Source organism: Lissotriton vulgaris, chromosome 11, assembly GCF_964263255.1.
Source record: "Lissotriton vulgaris chromosome 11, aLisVul1.2, whole genome shotgun sequence".
NCBI classification, from domain to species: domain Eukaryota; kingdom Metazoa; phylum Chordata; class Amphibia; order Caudata; family Salamandridae; genus Lissotriton; species Lissotriton vulgaris.
Window position 1 is genome coordinate 776,383,483 of NC_141699.1, and position 16,956 is coordinate 776,400,438.

Genomic DNA, 16,956 nt, shown 5'->3' on the forward strand with positions numbered 1-16,956 from the left:
GACGCTGTGCCTTTAAGGCACCTCTGCCCCTAGCTTCCCATCATGCCTCAGGGGTTACAGTTAGGTCAGTTGTTCTTTCCGGCTCCTTCAGGAAGGACCCTGGATACACAGCTCCACATTTTTTCTGCCTTTTTCAGTCAGAAAATCTTCAAAAGAACAGTTTTTTGATTTACTTTGACTTTTTACATCAGGGTCAAGTAAATAACTGCTTAGCAGTCGAATTTTTGTGAGGTTTTCCTGTCAGGATGCCTTCATTATTTGATGATTGCCCTTCTTGTGGCCACAAGAAGGCAAAAACGGACTCTCATGAGGTCTGTATTTTATGCTTGCCAGAAGATCATGATCCAAAGGACTGTTCTCATTGTCAAAACCTGTCTGACAGAACTTTAAAAGACAGGGAGAGGAACAGGCTCTATGGTTTGGCCCAAAGATCCATGAGGGGAAGATCTACAGAGAGGAAGAGTTCAAAGAGACCCAGAACTCCCTCCAAAGGCAAGTCAGAGCGTCCATCGACCTCAGCGCCGGGCTCGGCGCTGAAAAAACAACATCTGATGGAAAAATCGAAAGATAAAGCTCCGTCGACGTCGGGACCGGCGTCGATGAGGAAATCGTCGTCGAAAAGAAAATCACCGACGACGAAGAAAGCTCCGCCGTCGTCAACTAGGCGACGATCGGCGTCGAGAGAAGCCACGAGATCTCAGTCGACGAGAAGATCGGCGTCAAGACGTAAGTCAACTCCGCCGCCGTCAACCAGGCGACGGTCGGCGTCGAGAGACAGAATACACTCGCCGTCGTCTCAACGTCGACAGGCTTCGAAGAGTGTGACACCTCCGCCGAAGTCTCCACGGAGGCGCTCGGCGTCGAGGAGCAAGAGCCCCCTCGGACGATCGTCGTCGAGGAAGGGATCATCGTCGAAGACGTGTCGGCGCTCGACGTCGAGGATGTCCGATCCTCCGCCGTCGCCACATGCCAGGTCGACATCGAGGGCTTCGTCGACGACAGGACGTCGAAGGCCATCTCCGTCGCCGACAGACCAACGTCGGTCGACGTCGAGACCTCCGTCGACGGCAGGGCAACGCCGTTCGACGTCGAGACCTCCGTCGACGGCAGGGCAACGCCGTTCGACGTCGAGACCTCCGTCGACGGCAGGGCAACGCCGTTCGACGTCGAGACCTCCGTCGAAGGCGGGACGACGCCGTTCGACGTCGAGGGAGAAGACCCCGTCATCGGCTCGACATCACAGGTCGACGTCGAGAGAACACAGGTCGTCATCGAGGCGTTCGACGTCGAAGATTATCACTCCGTCGACGCCGCAGAGGCGTCCAACGTCAAGGGAGAGACTTCTAAGACGTCCGCCAACACCGGTGAGACGAAAATCCCCTTCAGTGCCTTCGACTATTTTGGTGACCCAATCGGCTTCTCACCATTCCTCCTCAAGTGCCTCTAGCTCATCGAGGTCCACTTCCAGGAGTAGAAGTCCGTTGCCCCAGCGAAAGATAACACTCTCGCCAAGATGGTATGCTCCTTTGAGCAAGTGGAAGGATTCTGGAGCGACGGAGAGGCTGCAAAGATATGTAAGCCCACTCCACAGGTCACCCCTTCAGAGACTGATAGAAGAGACAGACAGACAGAGTCCTATCATGCACCAATCACGCTCTCGGGAGAGGAGAGCGGAAAGGTCGCATACCCCCAGGGTCTCCCGATCACCACGGAGAGAGCATCCCAGATCTCAAACACCGAGAAGGGAGAAACGAACTGAGAGGTCGAGATCTCCACGAAGGGAGCGTCGGAGAGAATCATGTTCTCCTCGAAGGGAAGACCGACCGAGAAGATCGCCAGTGAGGAAGGAAAAATCTCACCACAGGAGAAGGAGAACACCATCATCCTCCTCCTCATCTTCTTCGAGATCTTCTAAAGGGGATTACTCCCCAACGCTGGCAGACAGCCCTCGCTCCAGAGCTTCCCCGCTTGACGACGTCAACACATATCTGGACGTTCTTCAAAGGGGCGCTAAAAAACTTCAAATATAAATGGCTGTTCCAGAAGTTTCCACTACTGTAATTTTTGAGACCCTTCGGCACAAATCATATTCACGGCCTTTGCTCCCATTGGTTCCAGGGATAATGGACCCAATCAAGGAGGTCTTTCTCACGCCAGCGGCGATCAGGGCGGTTCCGGCACGTATCCAGAAAAAGTATAGGCCGGCCGACTCGGATCCAATCTTTGTTAAAGGGGAGCCTGCGGCGGACTCAGTTATCGTAGCCTCAGCTAGGAAGAATCACGCAGTCGCACCCTCTTCTTCAGTTCCTCCTGACAAGGACAGCAAGACCCAAGATTCTTGGGGACGCAGAGTGTGCAGCACAGCAGCTTCATCACTGAAAGTCTCTAGTGCCTCAGCACTTCTCGGCAGATATGATAGAGCTCTGTGGGACTCCATGGAACGATTCAAAGAGAAATTGCCCAAGGAGGACCAGAAGGACTTTGAGGAAACAATGACGGAGGGCTGTTTGGTGGCAAACCAAATGATCAGTTCATCCGCAGATAACGCCCTTCTAGCAGGACATGCCTACTCGCATGGGGTTTGCGCGAGAAGATCTTCTTGGTTGCGGTTGACTGGTCTCAAACCAGATGCCCAGCAACGCATCCTCAATCTGCCCTTCTCAGGATCTTCACTCTTTGGGGAGCATGCCGATCAGGAAATGACCCGCATGAAAACCGAATTGGACACGGTGAAGGCGGTTGGTCTGGAAAAGAAGAAAGAGCAGTTCAAGCGACGCTTCAAGACCAACAAGAACCGGGGAGGCCAACAGAGGGTTCAAACCCCTCAATAGTCTCAGAACAAGCCACAAGGGAAGACACAATACAGAGGAGGAAAATCGGGCAGAGGCAGAGGCGGACATCATCAGTCCTCTGCCACGCCTAGAGGAGGCAAGGCCTGAGCAGTGGCTTCCTCTGGCGCCGTTACCCACTCCAGTGGGAGGAAGTGCTTCGCAACACCTGGCAGAGTGGGTCAGCATCACAAAAGATCAGTGGGTGCTGAATCTACTGCGCAATGGATATGCGCTACGTTTCCGGAAGAGACCACAACCGATTCCTCCAAAAAAGACTCGCTCGTACCATCTAAACCTCCTCAAAAGGGAGGTGAGCGTCCTCTTAAAGAAAAACGCAATCGAAGAGGTACCCCCATCCCAAAGGGGGAGAGGAGTGTACTCAAGGTATTTTCTAGTCCCCAAGAAAGACCAAGAGGACAAGTTCAGACCGATTTTAGATCTTCGGACCCTCAACAAGGTGGTGGTCAAAGAGAAGTTTCGCATGCTGGCACTTCATCAGATATGTCCTCATCTACAAAGTGGAGATTGGATGTGTTCGGTGGATTTACAGGACGCGTACTTCCACATTCCTATAACACCAGGTCATCGGAAGTACTTGAGGTTTCTGGTAGGGAACAAGCATTACCAGTACAAAGTACTTCCGTTCGGTCTGAAATCCGCACCAAGGGTGTTCACCAAGTGCATGGCAGTGGTAGCGGCATGTCTACACAAAAAAGGTCTTTTTGTGTACCCATATCTAGACGACTGGCTCCTGAAGAGCCCGTCCCCTCATCAAGCCACCAAAGACTGTCGTCTGTGTCTTCAACAACTACACAGGCTTGGGCTCCACGTGAACACAGAAAAGTCAGTCCTGCATCCCACACAAACCATCCACTATCTGGGAGCAGTCCTAGACACAAATTTAGGAAGAGCGTTTCCTTCGCAGGAGAGACTATCTTCCATGGGGCAGAAATGCAGAAAGTTACTTCAGTTTCCTCGTCCAAAGGTGCGAGAAGTAGCGTCTCTACTGGGCTCCATGGCCTCCTGCATCTTCCTAATTCCAAACGCCAGGTTGAGGATGCGTCCTCTACAAGAGTCTGTGGAAGATCAGTGGGACCAAGCGACAGGAGAATCGAATCATCCTATCTCAAGCAGCACTGTCCTCAATACAGTGGTGGACTCGCCCTCGGAATGTCTTGCAGGGAGTCCCTTTTCAGCAGCCGCTTCCTTCGATGTCTGTGGTAACGGACGCATCTCTGGAAGGTTGGGGTGCTCACATGGGTCATCTTCAGATTCAGGGTCACTGGTCGACCAACCTTCAGACATACCATATCAACATGCTGGAACTTCGAGCAGTTCATCTGGCGCTCAAAGCGTTCCTTCCAGCAATCACAACGGACAAAATCTTGGTTCAGACGGACAACACTACAACAATGTTCTATCTGAACAAGCAGGGAGGAACCCGGTCTCGCCCTCTGTCTCAGGAGGCCCAGACAATATGGCACTGGCTTCTGGCTCGGGGACTGTCGGTGGTGGCAGTACACCTTCCAGGCGAGCTAAACACAAAGGCGGACGCACTCAGCAGGCACTTCGAAGATCAGCCAGACTGGGTGCTAAACGACGAAGTAGTCGAAGAACTCTTCCGTTGCTGGGGCCGTCCAGACATAGATTTATTCGCGGACGACGAAAACGCCAAATGCCACGCCTTCGCGTCCAGGTTCCACCGACCAGGGACACAAGGGAACGCTCTCCTGCTGGAGTGGACAGGAATGTTCGCCTATGCGTTTCCTCCTCTGGCACTGATTCCGAAGGTGGTGGCCAAGCTCATCAGATCGAGCATGGACATGATCCTAGTTGCTCCGGATTGGCCGCGACAATGGTGGTATCCAGACCTATTACATCTGTCGCTGTGTCCACACAGACGTCTGCCATGCAGACCAGACCTGTTGAGCAAAATGAACGGGAGGATCCTGCATCCCAACCTCCCGTCACTGAACCTGACTGCATGGCTCCTGAGGTCTTGCAATACGGACACTTAAATCTGCCTCCAGAATGTATGAATATTTTAAAAGAGGCAAAGAGGCCTTCCACAAGGGCGTCTTATGCATTCAAGTGGAAGAGATTTTTCATTTGGTGTAGGGACCATGGCTTTGATCCCACCAAAGGACAAGAAGAGGTAGTCCTCCCTTACCTCCTTTACTTAGCGACATCAGGGTTGAAATACGCTTCTATCAGGGTTCACCTATCTGCCATAGTAGCGTACAGAAAATCACCTACACAAACGTCGTTTTTTCAGGTCCCAGTGGTTAAGGATTTCCTTCAGGGATTGAAGAAGGTCTATCCCCCTGTGAGAAATCCTTCTCCTCCCTGGGAGTTGAACCTGGTTCTCTCCAGGCTGATGTCTGCACCGTTTGAACCTATACACAAGGCCTCCTTGCAGCATCTCACTTGGAAGGCGGCCTTCTTGGTGGCAATAACCTCTGCTCGCAGGGTTAGCGAGATTCAAGCACTCTGCACCAAGGAACCCTACACTGTGTTTCACCACAACAGAGTGGTAATGAGGGCTCACCCTTCTTTCCTTCCAAAAGTGGTATCGGATTTTCATATAAACCAAACGATTACCCTTCCTTCGTTCTTTCCTAACCCATCGACCCCAGCTGAGAGGTCGTTGCACTCGTTAGATCTTAAACGGGTGCTAAAGTTTTACCTAGAAAGAACGAAGAGCACCAGAAAGACAGACCAACTCTTTGTCAATTATGGTTCAATGAGGACCGGGTTTGCAGCAGCCAAGAGGTCCATCTCCAGATGGATTGTCTCATGTATCAAACTAGCATACCAGCTGGCTGGCAAACCTTTGTTACAATCACCCAAAGCTCATTCCACTAGAGGGAAGGCAGCCACAACAGCATTTTTACATGACATTCCCATGTCAGAAATTTGCAAGGCTGCGACATGGAAATCAGTCCATACCTTTACAAGGCATTATTGCCTAGAGTCTGATTCCAGAGCGGATTCTCAAGTAGGGCAAGCCTCCTTGAGAAACCTATTTGGGTAGAATAAGGCCTATTTTTGGGCCTACGAAGGTGAATGTTACCTGTTGATTCCTTTGCCCGCAGGGATGAGGTGAGGCTCGCTACTCTATTCTAATGCTTATGACTATTGATGAGGATCCCCTGGAAGAGAAGGATTAGTTACTTACCTGTAATCCTAGTTCTCTTCCAGGGGTATCCTCATCAAAGTCATAAGCAACCCTCCCGCCTCCCCGGGCAAAGGACTTTGTTTATTAAGTAGGAGATGTTTTAACCTGTTATTACCATGGTTTTGTTTTCAGTCTCCGAAAAGAACAACTGACCTAACTGTAACCCCTGAGGCATGATGGGAAGCTAGGGGCAGAGGTGCCTTAAAGGCACAGCGTCAGTTTTGGTACATGCAGCCACAGGGTTAGCTTTTCAGTCTTTTTAGACTGGGTATTTGCAATGCAGCCTGGGAGCTGTATATGCTTACAGTGTGTTATAAGAATTTCTGCTGCTTTCTAAGCATTAAAACAGTTTCTAAACAAGCATTGGTGTTGTTTATCATGTTTCTAATGCTAATACGTGTATGTGGAAATAGAGTATGGTGGAAATTCTTCACAGCATATTCCAGCTCTACTGTTTTATTTGGCTGCAATTGCTTATTTTTATATATATATATTTATATATATATGTATATGTATATGTGGGGCACATATAATATATTGTTTCCGGGGTCCCGCGCATGGGCGGGAATATTCTAATGCTTATGACTTTGATGAGGATACCCCTGGAAGAGAACTAGGATTACAGGTAAGTAACTAATCCTTCTTGACCATTCATGCTGAACGAATGGTTCTTAGGACCAGGGCTGCTTTTCTGCCTAAGGTGGTTACTCCATTCCATTTAAGACAGTCCATTACCCTTCCTACCTTCTATCCTCCCCCTCACCCTTCCGAGGAGGAGGAGCGTCTTCACCGTCTGGACCCTAAGAGGGCGGTGAGCTTTTACCTTGATAGAACGAAAGACTATTGAGTGGATGACCAGCTCTTTGTGGGATTTTCTGGCTGCAAGAAAGGACGGGCTGTGCACAAGCGCACACTCTCAAGACGGATCATACTTTGCATCAAGATCTGCTACGCCCTGGCTGGTAAGGAACCCCCAGAGGGTGATTATGTATTTCATACCTTGGCTACGCACTATGTGTGTAGTTTTTGAATTGTATGTACTATGTACATTGTATATGTGTATATCTACTGTCATTGGTCAGTCCGGGTGCCTCGAAGGCACGGAAAAAAAGTCGGAACTGATGTCATCATGCCGGCGTAGGCCTAATAAGGGGTCGGTGACGTCAGTCGGAGTCGCGCGTGATGCCGTGCTCCTATGACGTCGTCCACACCGGCGTGCTACAAAATAATTTTCCGACCGTTGCTGACGCAGGGGGATATTCACAAGGTGAGGAATCCACAGGCAGATACTGTATCTACCAGAAAAAGCGTTACAGAAGGTAAGTAACTTGTTCAACACTACCTTCTGATAAGATTGAACTGCTCGCCCACACTACCACAAAAGAGAGTATTTGGGATTAATAATTTAAGCTATGTAAACCAATAGGGGTTGTCTGGACTTTATCCATAGTGTGCCTCATTTTTTAACCCTACATAGAAAAGCCAGCTTCGTACAATGAGTATCAGAATCCTTAAAAGCAATGTATTTTGCTTCTAGTGGTATTTATTACCAGGCAAGGTGAAGGAAGCCAAGATTTTAGTACATTTTTGAGGCGTGTGAATTCTTCTGTGGCCTTTTCACCAAAGTTGTCTAAATCTAACAGCATTCAAGACTTTCAAAGAAGAATATGCTACAAAGTAACGGCTTGCTTTAAAACATTAAATACATTTGGAATGGAAACTTCAATTTTTGAACTGTGGAATACCTATAAAACCCAATTGTGAAGTGCCTTCTCTAAAACACCATGCCCTTCTACCCCTTCATAATGTTGTAAATTACTATAAGGGCACAAAAGATATGAGAAACGGAGGATGCTGGCATGTGGACAATTTCAACAGCAAGCCTCTTTCATTTGGCTAATGTCTGCATAGGTCTCTTGATGCTAAAAGAAAATATTTCTAAGTCTGGTAGCTCAGGGTATTTCAGAGGTGATAGTGGGAGGTAAGGCTATAAGAAGTATTTTGTACAAGTTAGTAGCCTTTTATTTCTGTGCCTCTAACATTAGGCGTGCATGTAAAAAAATTACTGTTTGACCTTTTAATTGCAACACAATATCCCCAGAAAGTTTAAACTGGTTTGTGCCTACATACTCGGGGTTTGTATTGTCCGACAGGAAACCAGAGTGTTTATATATTTGTCATTTGCGTGCATCATGGTGAAACATATGAGGCCAGCAGATCAAATGCTGTTGATCTGTAGTATTTATTCACTTGCTAAGCTGGAATGATGCATGTTTTAATCAAATGGTTTACTTTCTTATTCTATTGTAGATTTTATTTAGCCAAACACAGTGGTAGGCAGCTGACGCTCCAGCACCACATGGGTTCTGCAGACTTGAATGCCACATTTTATGGACCTGTGAAAAAGGTAAGTCCAAGGTTAGGGCATTCTTAAATGCGATTATTGTTTTCATTGCTTTCAATAAACTTTAGAAGATTTTGTACTTGGGGTACATAATCATTTTTTTAATATATCACACAACAAAGTGACCAGACGCCGCACCACACGCCCCGGGTGCTCTCCTGCGCGATGTAGAGTCACGTCGCATTTCCTTCAACAATCCGCACTCATGCAGAAAATTACAGAGGCACTCCATAGGGAAATAAATGATAAAGGGTTTGTTGGGCAACAGCTTGAAGACTGACAGACGCGTTTCGGCAATAACACTCTTTTAAATGTCAGTTACAGTTTCAAACAACACAGTATTTAAACATACCGGAAGGAAAATACACACTCGTGGTAATAGAAAGGGAGGATGTCCCGCATAGTCCAATTCATTACAATAATTACACAGCGGCCATTTTAACAATTCTATTGAGATCATTTCGATGTAAAGCCAAAGAATACTGGTTCAGATCTCATATCCTCTTATCAAAGTGATATTCTCATTTCATACAAATTAATATCATGAATGTGTGTTGATACATGCGCACAGAACGGGAGCATTGAAAATGAAAATAATTGAGGCAAGTAATTCAAGAGGTTAATAAATTCGGACACAATACGAAACAGATGCAGAATCCTATATGCTTGTGTCAAGTCCTACAGGTGTACAAAAAAATATATTGCGCATACTCCTTATGAGAGAACAATCGAGCCCAATATTGGCATTCATCAACCATGTAGGTAGCAAAACTCTGAGCATCAGTGCATTGTATATACTGTGCGAAGATAATTATATTAATATGAAAATCACATCTCTTTTGAACAAACAATCAAGCTCTGACTGGGCATATTTACAACAGTCCCCTAAGAAGAAAAATCAAATCGGGTGCAAAAAGATGCATACAGTGAGGGGTGATACTCAGAAAATACCCTATACTCAGCAAACTAAGTACAGGCCGGCCACATAATTAACCTGTGTGAACCCACAATTCTTCATCGTTGTTAAGGTCTATCAGGGTTTTGGTGTGTAGGAGAGCAAGTGAGACACTATAGCTAGTTGATCCTGGGCTTCTGGGAACTAAGGTGGTAGGAGGACTCAGTCCCTATACACCAAGGTCCTATAATCCTGCACACAGTACTGTTCTTGGACAGAATTCTTGCAACGCCTTGAGCTTTTGGCACCAAAATTCAAGGCTTCATTTCGACCTTGAATGAGACGTATCCAGCTTCATGGCGTTCTCTTAAGCCGCAATCTTGTCTTGAATGTGCAGCATGTCCGCAGGAAGAGACTACCAAGTGACCAGAAAAGTCAAGCATGGTGCAAATCACAATTGTATCATAATAGAAAAGGTACCCCCTATGTAAAATTCCAGGTCCTAGAGCAAGGTGGAGAGACCATAACTATCAAAAAGAACTCTTGTCTGACCTATATCTCTTAATAGGAGGCCTCCTAAGGGCTCACATTCAAGACAGGCCCCCAGCACAGATCTCAACAACGGCGATTTGTTCAATAATACATTTTATTTATATTTGTTATACCCCAAAAATGTTTTCACTCATTTTAAGTTAATTTTCTATAATTTGTTAATGCCAATTCATTGTTAGCAGAATTGTACATATTATTCACAATTCATATACAAGAGAATAAACAACAAATAACGTTGCACAAATAACAGATCACCAATTTCTATATGAGAATTTTATCCTTTAGCAATGGGTAACTTAACATACACAGGTCAATAAATTACATTTATAAAAATTAGCTATAACCCCACTCTCAACCAACAAACAACTCTCACAAGTCAAAGCAATCTCACACACAAAGAACACTACCACACAAAAAGATACAATTGCTTAGGAAACTCCTTTTATTTTGTAGGCGACATACACACTTTCATAATTATGTGGTTTTGGTTCAACCTAAGGACTCTCCACTGATGTGTTGTCTTTAAGGGGTTTCCCATATGAACGGCCACGGTCCAGGCACGTTTCGGTGGATAGGCATTACAACCACCTTAATCAGTGGAGGGTCCTTAGATTGAACCAAACTGCATAATTATGACAGTGTATGTATAACTGTATCCAATATCTCTTCCCTTTACTCTTATATTGAGATAAGTGTGATTCAAATACTTGCACTCCGCCTTTCATCAATTAGGCCTTCTATCACCCCGTCCAGGGCGCCCTCGCGTTACGGTCCGTGCTTTGAGAGGAATTAAAGTCTCAAAGCATGGACTGCGACACGGGACCAGATATTGGATACAGTTAAATTGCAACAAAACGAACCCTTGGAATTTGAGGCTGTGGATTTTCACGCGAAATGGTTGAGCTTAAGAGAGTGGCAGACTCCATAGCACTTGGATAATTTGGATTAAGAAAAAGTACCCATGTATGCACAGCATTACTTTTTGGCAGCAAATCATATAAAATGTTTACGATCATATACTGGCACTACATAGTGTCATATTTTGTGGTCTTGAGAAAGATGGTGTAATTGGACTTGACACCACAGAACGCATTGACGCTGGGTTTCACAAACTGTGTACTGGCTGGAACCACAGATAGAGATTTTGGCACAACCTATCAGGCTCCAGCTCAGTTATTTCCCAAACAAGGATATGTGTTGTCTATGACAAAGTGTACTATTTTGTTTTGTACTCCCCACGCTAGTGTTTCACATTTCCAATGTTTTATATTTTTTAATGAATGTTCTTTGATCCATTATTTTTTAGATGGGTCTTTTTAGTCTGGTTAATGGATGGTATAGTGTGATATTGTGTTTTAATTAAAGTTCGTGGTGAAATGTTTTTAATTGTACAATAATAAATAAGATATATCATCCCGTTGTATTTTGGGTCATGGGTTTACAACTGGAATCCTTTTTGTATAATTGTGTGTGTAGGAATGGTTGAATTATTGGAGTGAGTATTTTATTAGAATCTTCATACCAAAGGAAGCTTCTTTCTTTTTTACCGAGTGAAGTCTGAGCCTAACTGTAACTTTCCTGTAACCTTTGTGTTTTTTCAGTGAATTTTTTTAAAGGTTTTTAGGTTTCGCCTATTATCATTCGCTTGCGAATGTAATAGGCGAGAATTCAAGTGCTCCATCGACTCGTCAAACCACTGCGTTTTTTTCACAGTGCATGTGAGTCACGTGACCACAAAAGCGGTTCACGTGACCACACAAGAACGCGCATCCCCCTAATCCGCCTGCCACACTTCTCCTCACCTCGCTCGCATTCCTGCCCCCCCTCCCCCCCACCAGGCTCTCCCGCCCCCATCCGGCTTCCCTCCGGCCATTTGCCAGCATTGCGAGGCCATTTGCCAGGAGCTCTCCCCCGCCCGCAGCTTGGCAATGTAAACTCCTGCGTCAAAATAATAACAAATAAGGCAATACACATATTTCCCTGACTGCTGCTATAAATTGAAAACGCTCCCGGTTGTTATGAGAGTAGAGACACACTGCTCCATTGCTACAATACATATCAGTTTGCAGTTAGTAATCTCTCTTAAACTGCCTATGCACTCCCACCCACACAGAAATAGTACTGCGACTTACTCATTTCTATCTATGTTTGCATCTGTTTCTCACTAGAGCTAGGGGTTGCACACGCTTCCCCTGGCACAGTCGTACTCCGTTAACATATTGGATTCTACGCATGCCCGCCCAGTGAAGCCCCCAGGCACCTCGGGTGTAACCCCACCCTCTCGCAGATGCGGGACTGCGGGACAGTACACATGGACCTTGGAATGCCAGGGAGTGCACACGCGCCTTTTACGCTGAATAAGAAAGCCGCTGCACGGCTCGCCTGCCCCGAGTGGAATCCCTTTCTGAAAAAAAAATGCACCCTAGAAACATTAACCCTTACGACACCTTGCAAGAGGCTGGCATGCGGAGAAAACACTGCGATCGGCCGCCCATCGCTCTCTACCTGTCAGACACACCATAGCCGTGGAGCCACGAAAGGCACTTGGAAAAGGGCTGGTCGAATACGATGGCACATGAGCACCAATTATGTAACACAAGGATACATTCGTTTTTTTTTTTTGGTATGCTCGGGAGATTAGGTAATTTACCCAGAATCACAGGATATTGAGCCTACTAAAGGATCCATCAACTCCTGATTACGGTTACTAAAGGACTTGTAATGCAGTCTGTTCCCTAGGAACGTTTACCTTTCCATCAAGTCCAATGGAACAGTATTTGAAATGTGCGGCAGTGGCCGACTGCATCACCACATGCCGCCGGAGCTTAACGCAGGAACTTTTAACCACTGCGGGCAGCACCTCATCTGTTTACTTGTTATGTAGTGAAATGTGCGACAAGGTGCGTGGCAAAATTAAGAGTGGGTTTGTGACAAAATCTTAATTGAGGGCGGTCGCTCTACACGCATGACGCTGACATTCTAAGCATTGACTCTTGAGGCTAGAACCAAAATCGTTCATTGTGATATGAAAGTCACGGGTTCAAATCCAGGCACGGCCATCCCACCCCTTCATCCAGTCAAGGTCAACCAAAAAATAACAGGCAGACCCGTAAGAGCTCACCAGAGAGGGGAATCATGTACTCTCGATCAAAGCGCTATAGCGCATTCCCGTTTGAGATGCTAATCAACAATCAGTCAAACATCACTGGCTCAGGTTTCATCATCGGGGCAGCCCCAGAAAGCAGGCACATAATTATATTATTGACATTTCACGGATGGGGCCTTGTAGTACGCTTTACACACTAGAACCACCACTCCCCTCGGCCCCTCCCCTACAGGAAGGCTCTGACACGCACCACACCCCCTCCCGGGAGCTCCTGCCCGGCCTGTGGTGCAGGCGAGAGGCAGTCTTGACTTCTTCGCCAGTCTCTGGGCCACTTAGATTTCTGTGGAAATCCAAAAAGGCCTTAAGCAAAACAAGCACTGCCGTTGCCAATAGGTTTCGCATTTGGAAAGTTGGAGCTATTGGTTTTGTAAATGACATTTTATATTTATATATCGTTATTGGCATTGTCAATAACAATATATAAATAGAAAATGTAATTTACAAAACCAATAGCTCCAACTTTCCAAATACGAAACCTATTGGCAACGCCAGTGCTTGTTTTAAATTCTATTTCCTAAGCATAACAACCCTGTAACCTTTTGTTTTTTCAGTTAATTTCTAAGGTCTTTTTTTACGTTAGGTAAGCTCCCCATCGCAATGCACAGTGGGAGATTAAACACAGGGCCTGGCATTGTGCTGCCCCCACATAAGCTTGCTGCTCTTGCCCCCCCCCCCCCCCCCCCTTGCAGTCTATTGAGCAATTCCATGACCCTGCTCCCTCATTACAGCCATTTGTGGCTATTGTTCTGTCACTGCCCTTCCTGCTTGCTCTAAACAGTTAGCTTGCTGCCCCATCCACCTCCTCCTTACCCTCTGTTATCAGAGTCCATGCACAAGGCCGATCCTGCCATGCATGCTCTGATGTGCTGCCACTGCCCTTGATTAAGCTTAATGCACCTGCCCACTCCTCCTGCCCTCTGTTGCCCAATTATATGCCTCATTATTGTCCTCCTGCTTTTCCTCGGTGCTTGTTTTCATACCCCTGCTCCTTCCTTTCTGCCCACCACATTCCATGGACCTGCCACACTCCTATCTTCTATGAGTGTTCTGTTGAGCTGCTACTGCCCCTTCCACCTGCCTAGTATGGTCAGATGGCTGCCGCCAGTCCCTGCCACCTCCATCCAGCCTGTCCAAGTTGCAATCCCCATCCCCTCTCTCCTGTCCTCAACAGTCAATTTTGCTGCCACTTCCTTCTGCCCTCCATTCCCTATTTTGCTGCAGCTGCTCCTCCTGCCTGCCCTGTGTGGTTTGTTGTGAAGCCTCTTCCTCTTACCTCTTTGGTGTGTCCAGCCCCTACTCCACCCTTCTATCCTCCATGGTCCTTTGTATATGCCCTTATCTCATCCCTCTTGCCCACCATGGCTGCTGTGCTGCCACTAACTGTAGGAAGGTGGATACCTGACTATGGTTACCCCAGATTTTTTTGCGTAGTGTTTAGCTGGTTTTTGACTTAGTTGGCCTCGGATCCTGCTAATCAGGGACCCAGGGTATCTGCTCTCTCTTTAAAATGGACTCCATGTACCCTAGGTACATCTCCAGTTGGATCTTGGGTCACCTTCAGCCCCTGTACAGTGTACTATAGTTTCCCAGGGCATAGGTGCATCTAAGGCCTACCAGGGGCTGCAGCATATTTTTTGCCACCCCTGGCTGGTTATCCAAACTGACACAACTGGCTAATTTCACTACCTTGCCCCAGCTGAGTGTTCGCCCCTTGCTTAGATATAGTATACCTATATCTAAACCTATATCTGGACACATATACACCTATAAGTCACTCCTATGGCAGGCCTTAACAATCCTGGAGGCAGAGTGCTTGGTTTTATGTAAGATGGTGCTCTAGCATGAGCTGAGCCTGTCTACAGCTTTCGGAACCAAGTCCCTTAGCTGTTCTGGGATATTGCCGTTCCATATACTCTTAAGTGCATTATAATCCTCGCGGTTACTTGCTAACTTTGGTTTGGCTTTATCAAAACATGTCGTGTAAGGTGTCATACGCTTTGGAATACTACCCCCTCGCCAATTCTGGCGACGGGAGTAGCATTCCACCCTTCTAGAGGGAGAAGACCTGTTACTTTGCTTAAACGCGGTTAAATCTAACCAGAGCCTCAGCATCACAAAATGGATGCTGCTGCCACCGACACAAGTCTGGCCCCCTGCTGCTGACCGAAACTCCGACAGGGGAGGCCTGGGCAAATGGTATCCTGTCACAGGGAGGTGTTACACCACCCCAGACAGGGGATAGTGGATTGGGGCAAGGAGGGCTGAATGAAACTAGAGACTGCCTGGGGCCCACAAGGCGTCTCATGCATAGTCCAGTTCAAGCCGGTGCTGGGGCACTCCAGCCCCAGGGCGAAACTGGACGAAGGGAAAGGGGTGTAACCACCCCCTTCCTGGGTCCCACCCCTAGGAGTGACCTAGCAGGTGATCCAGGCCATTGATTTGGAATAAAGGTAGGAGCTGTGTCAATGCAATCCAGATCGTCCTGACTGAAACTTTAAAATGAAACTCTGGACCCTTCGACATCCTACTCAACGTAGAAGACTGAAGAATCTCCCTTGTGGTCAAGGAGTGGCCACTCTGTGCAAGCAGGCACCATCAGCGCATCGAGACTTCCTTTGCCGTTGCTCCCGCCGGAGCTCGAACGACAGAGACGACAGGATCTGGACTCCCAGACTTCCAACAGCCCGATCCACAGTCCTAGCAAAGTTTAGACCCGTGGAGGCGACGTGAGACGTGGGACCAGCCATCTTGAAAAGTCGACGAAGTGCTTCCTGTGCAGCTCCCGAGACTCCTTAGACGCTGTGCTTTGGGGTTTGAGAAGCCCCAGCCCCGAGCAGCCTGTGCTCCAAAGATCACCTCTCCACACTCTCCGAGTGCTGCGCGGGCTCTTTTGCACTTTTCCTGCTCGACGCGTTGTCCGGTCGCTTGCCCGTTGGCTAGTGGCCTCTGTGACGACGATCCATCGAAACTACACTGCTGGTCTGGTTGCTCCAGACTGGCCCCAGCTCCCCTGAAAAGTAGCCACCGATCTGACCTTCCCGGTCCGATCAAGAAGACATCTTTGAGTCCTGCGTGGGTTGCCTTTGCCAAGGCTTAGTGATTCCGATTCGAGAACCGACACCGCCGACAGCAAGAGCCTTCGTGGAACAGCTCGTGTTCACCAGCTGGTCATCCTCGATCTTTCCTGGTCCACGTGGCAGCGGAGACAAACTACTCAACACCACCTGATCGCAACCCGACATTGCCTGGTTCCGTCCTGGTTCCATCCTTGTCACTGGCTAGTGACCCAGACTCTGTCCCCTCTGCTTTTAGGTACTCTTCATCTTCGATCCACCCTTGGATCCAACCGGACTCTTCTCTCCTGGCCGCCTGCAGCATCTTTTCCTCCAGGCTCCATAGAACTTCACGAAGAAACCCGACACACTTTGGCACCTATGCACCCGCTTCCTGTGGGTGAGGTAACGATATAACTCCGGTGCTCCTATAGTGGTTTACACCTCTAGTGTCCTAGTTTTAAGTGGCTAAGTTCTAGTCCAGTCGGAAGTCTCCTAAACCTATCACTTTTTAATTTTTACGCACCATTGACTTGTATGGTAAACGCGGTTGCCTATAGACACTTCACCCGCATCCTGTGGGCCTCCTATGTCCTAACCTTCGTTAGTCCAGTGTAGGTCCAGCGATTCCCAAGGCCCTAGGCCTTACCATTGTTCGTGGCGTGGTACTTATACCACTTTTTTAATATATGGTTTGAGTGGGCACCCGGCCGATCCATAATTGTGCAGCTTATTGTATGTTATACTGTGTTTTTTGTTTAACGCTTGTGCTTCTGTGCTCATAAAGAGTATAGGGGATTATTCTAGAAATAAATACATATATTTTGTAATATATAACTTGTGTGGTGTCCTTTCATTTGGTATTTAAAAGGATTGT

General features: G+C 47.3%; 1 protein-coding gene across 1 annotated transcript in view; it reads left to right on the plus strand.

The window, feature by feature from the left end:
• Window positions 1-16,956, plus strand: part of CUL3 (cullin 3) — a 778,285-nt gene that overhangs the window by 513,494 nt on the left and 247,835 nt on the right. Inside the window, exon 12 of the mRNA XM_086943903.1 lies at window positions 8,320-8,416. Coding sequence (XP_086800029.1) covers window positions 8,320-8,416 — 97 coding nt within the window. The remainder of the gene's footprint in view (window positions 1-8,319; window positions 8,417-16,956) is intronic.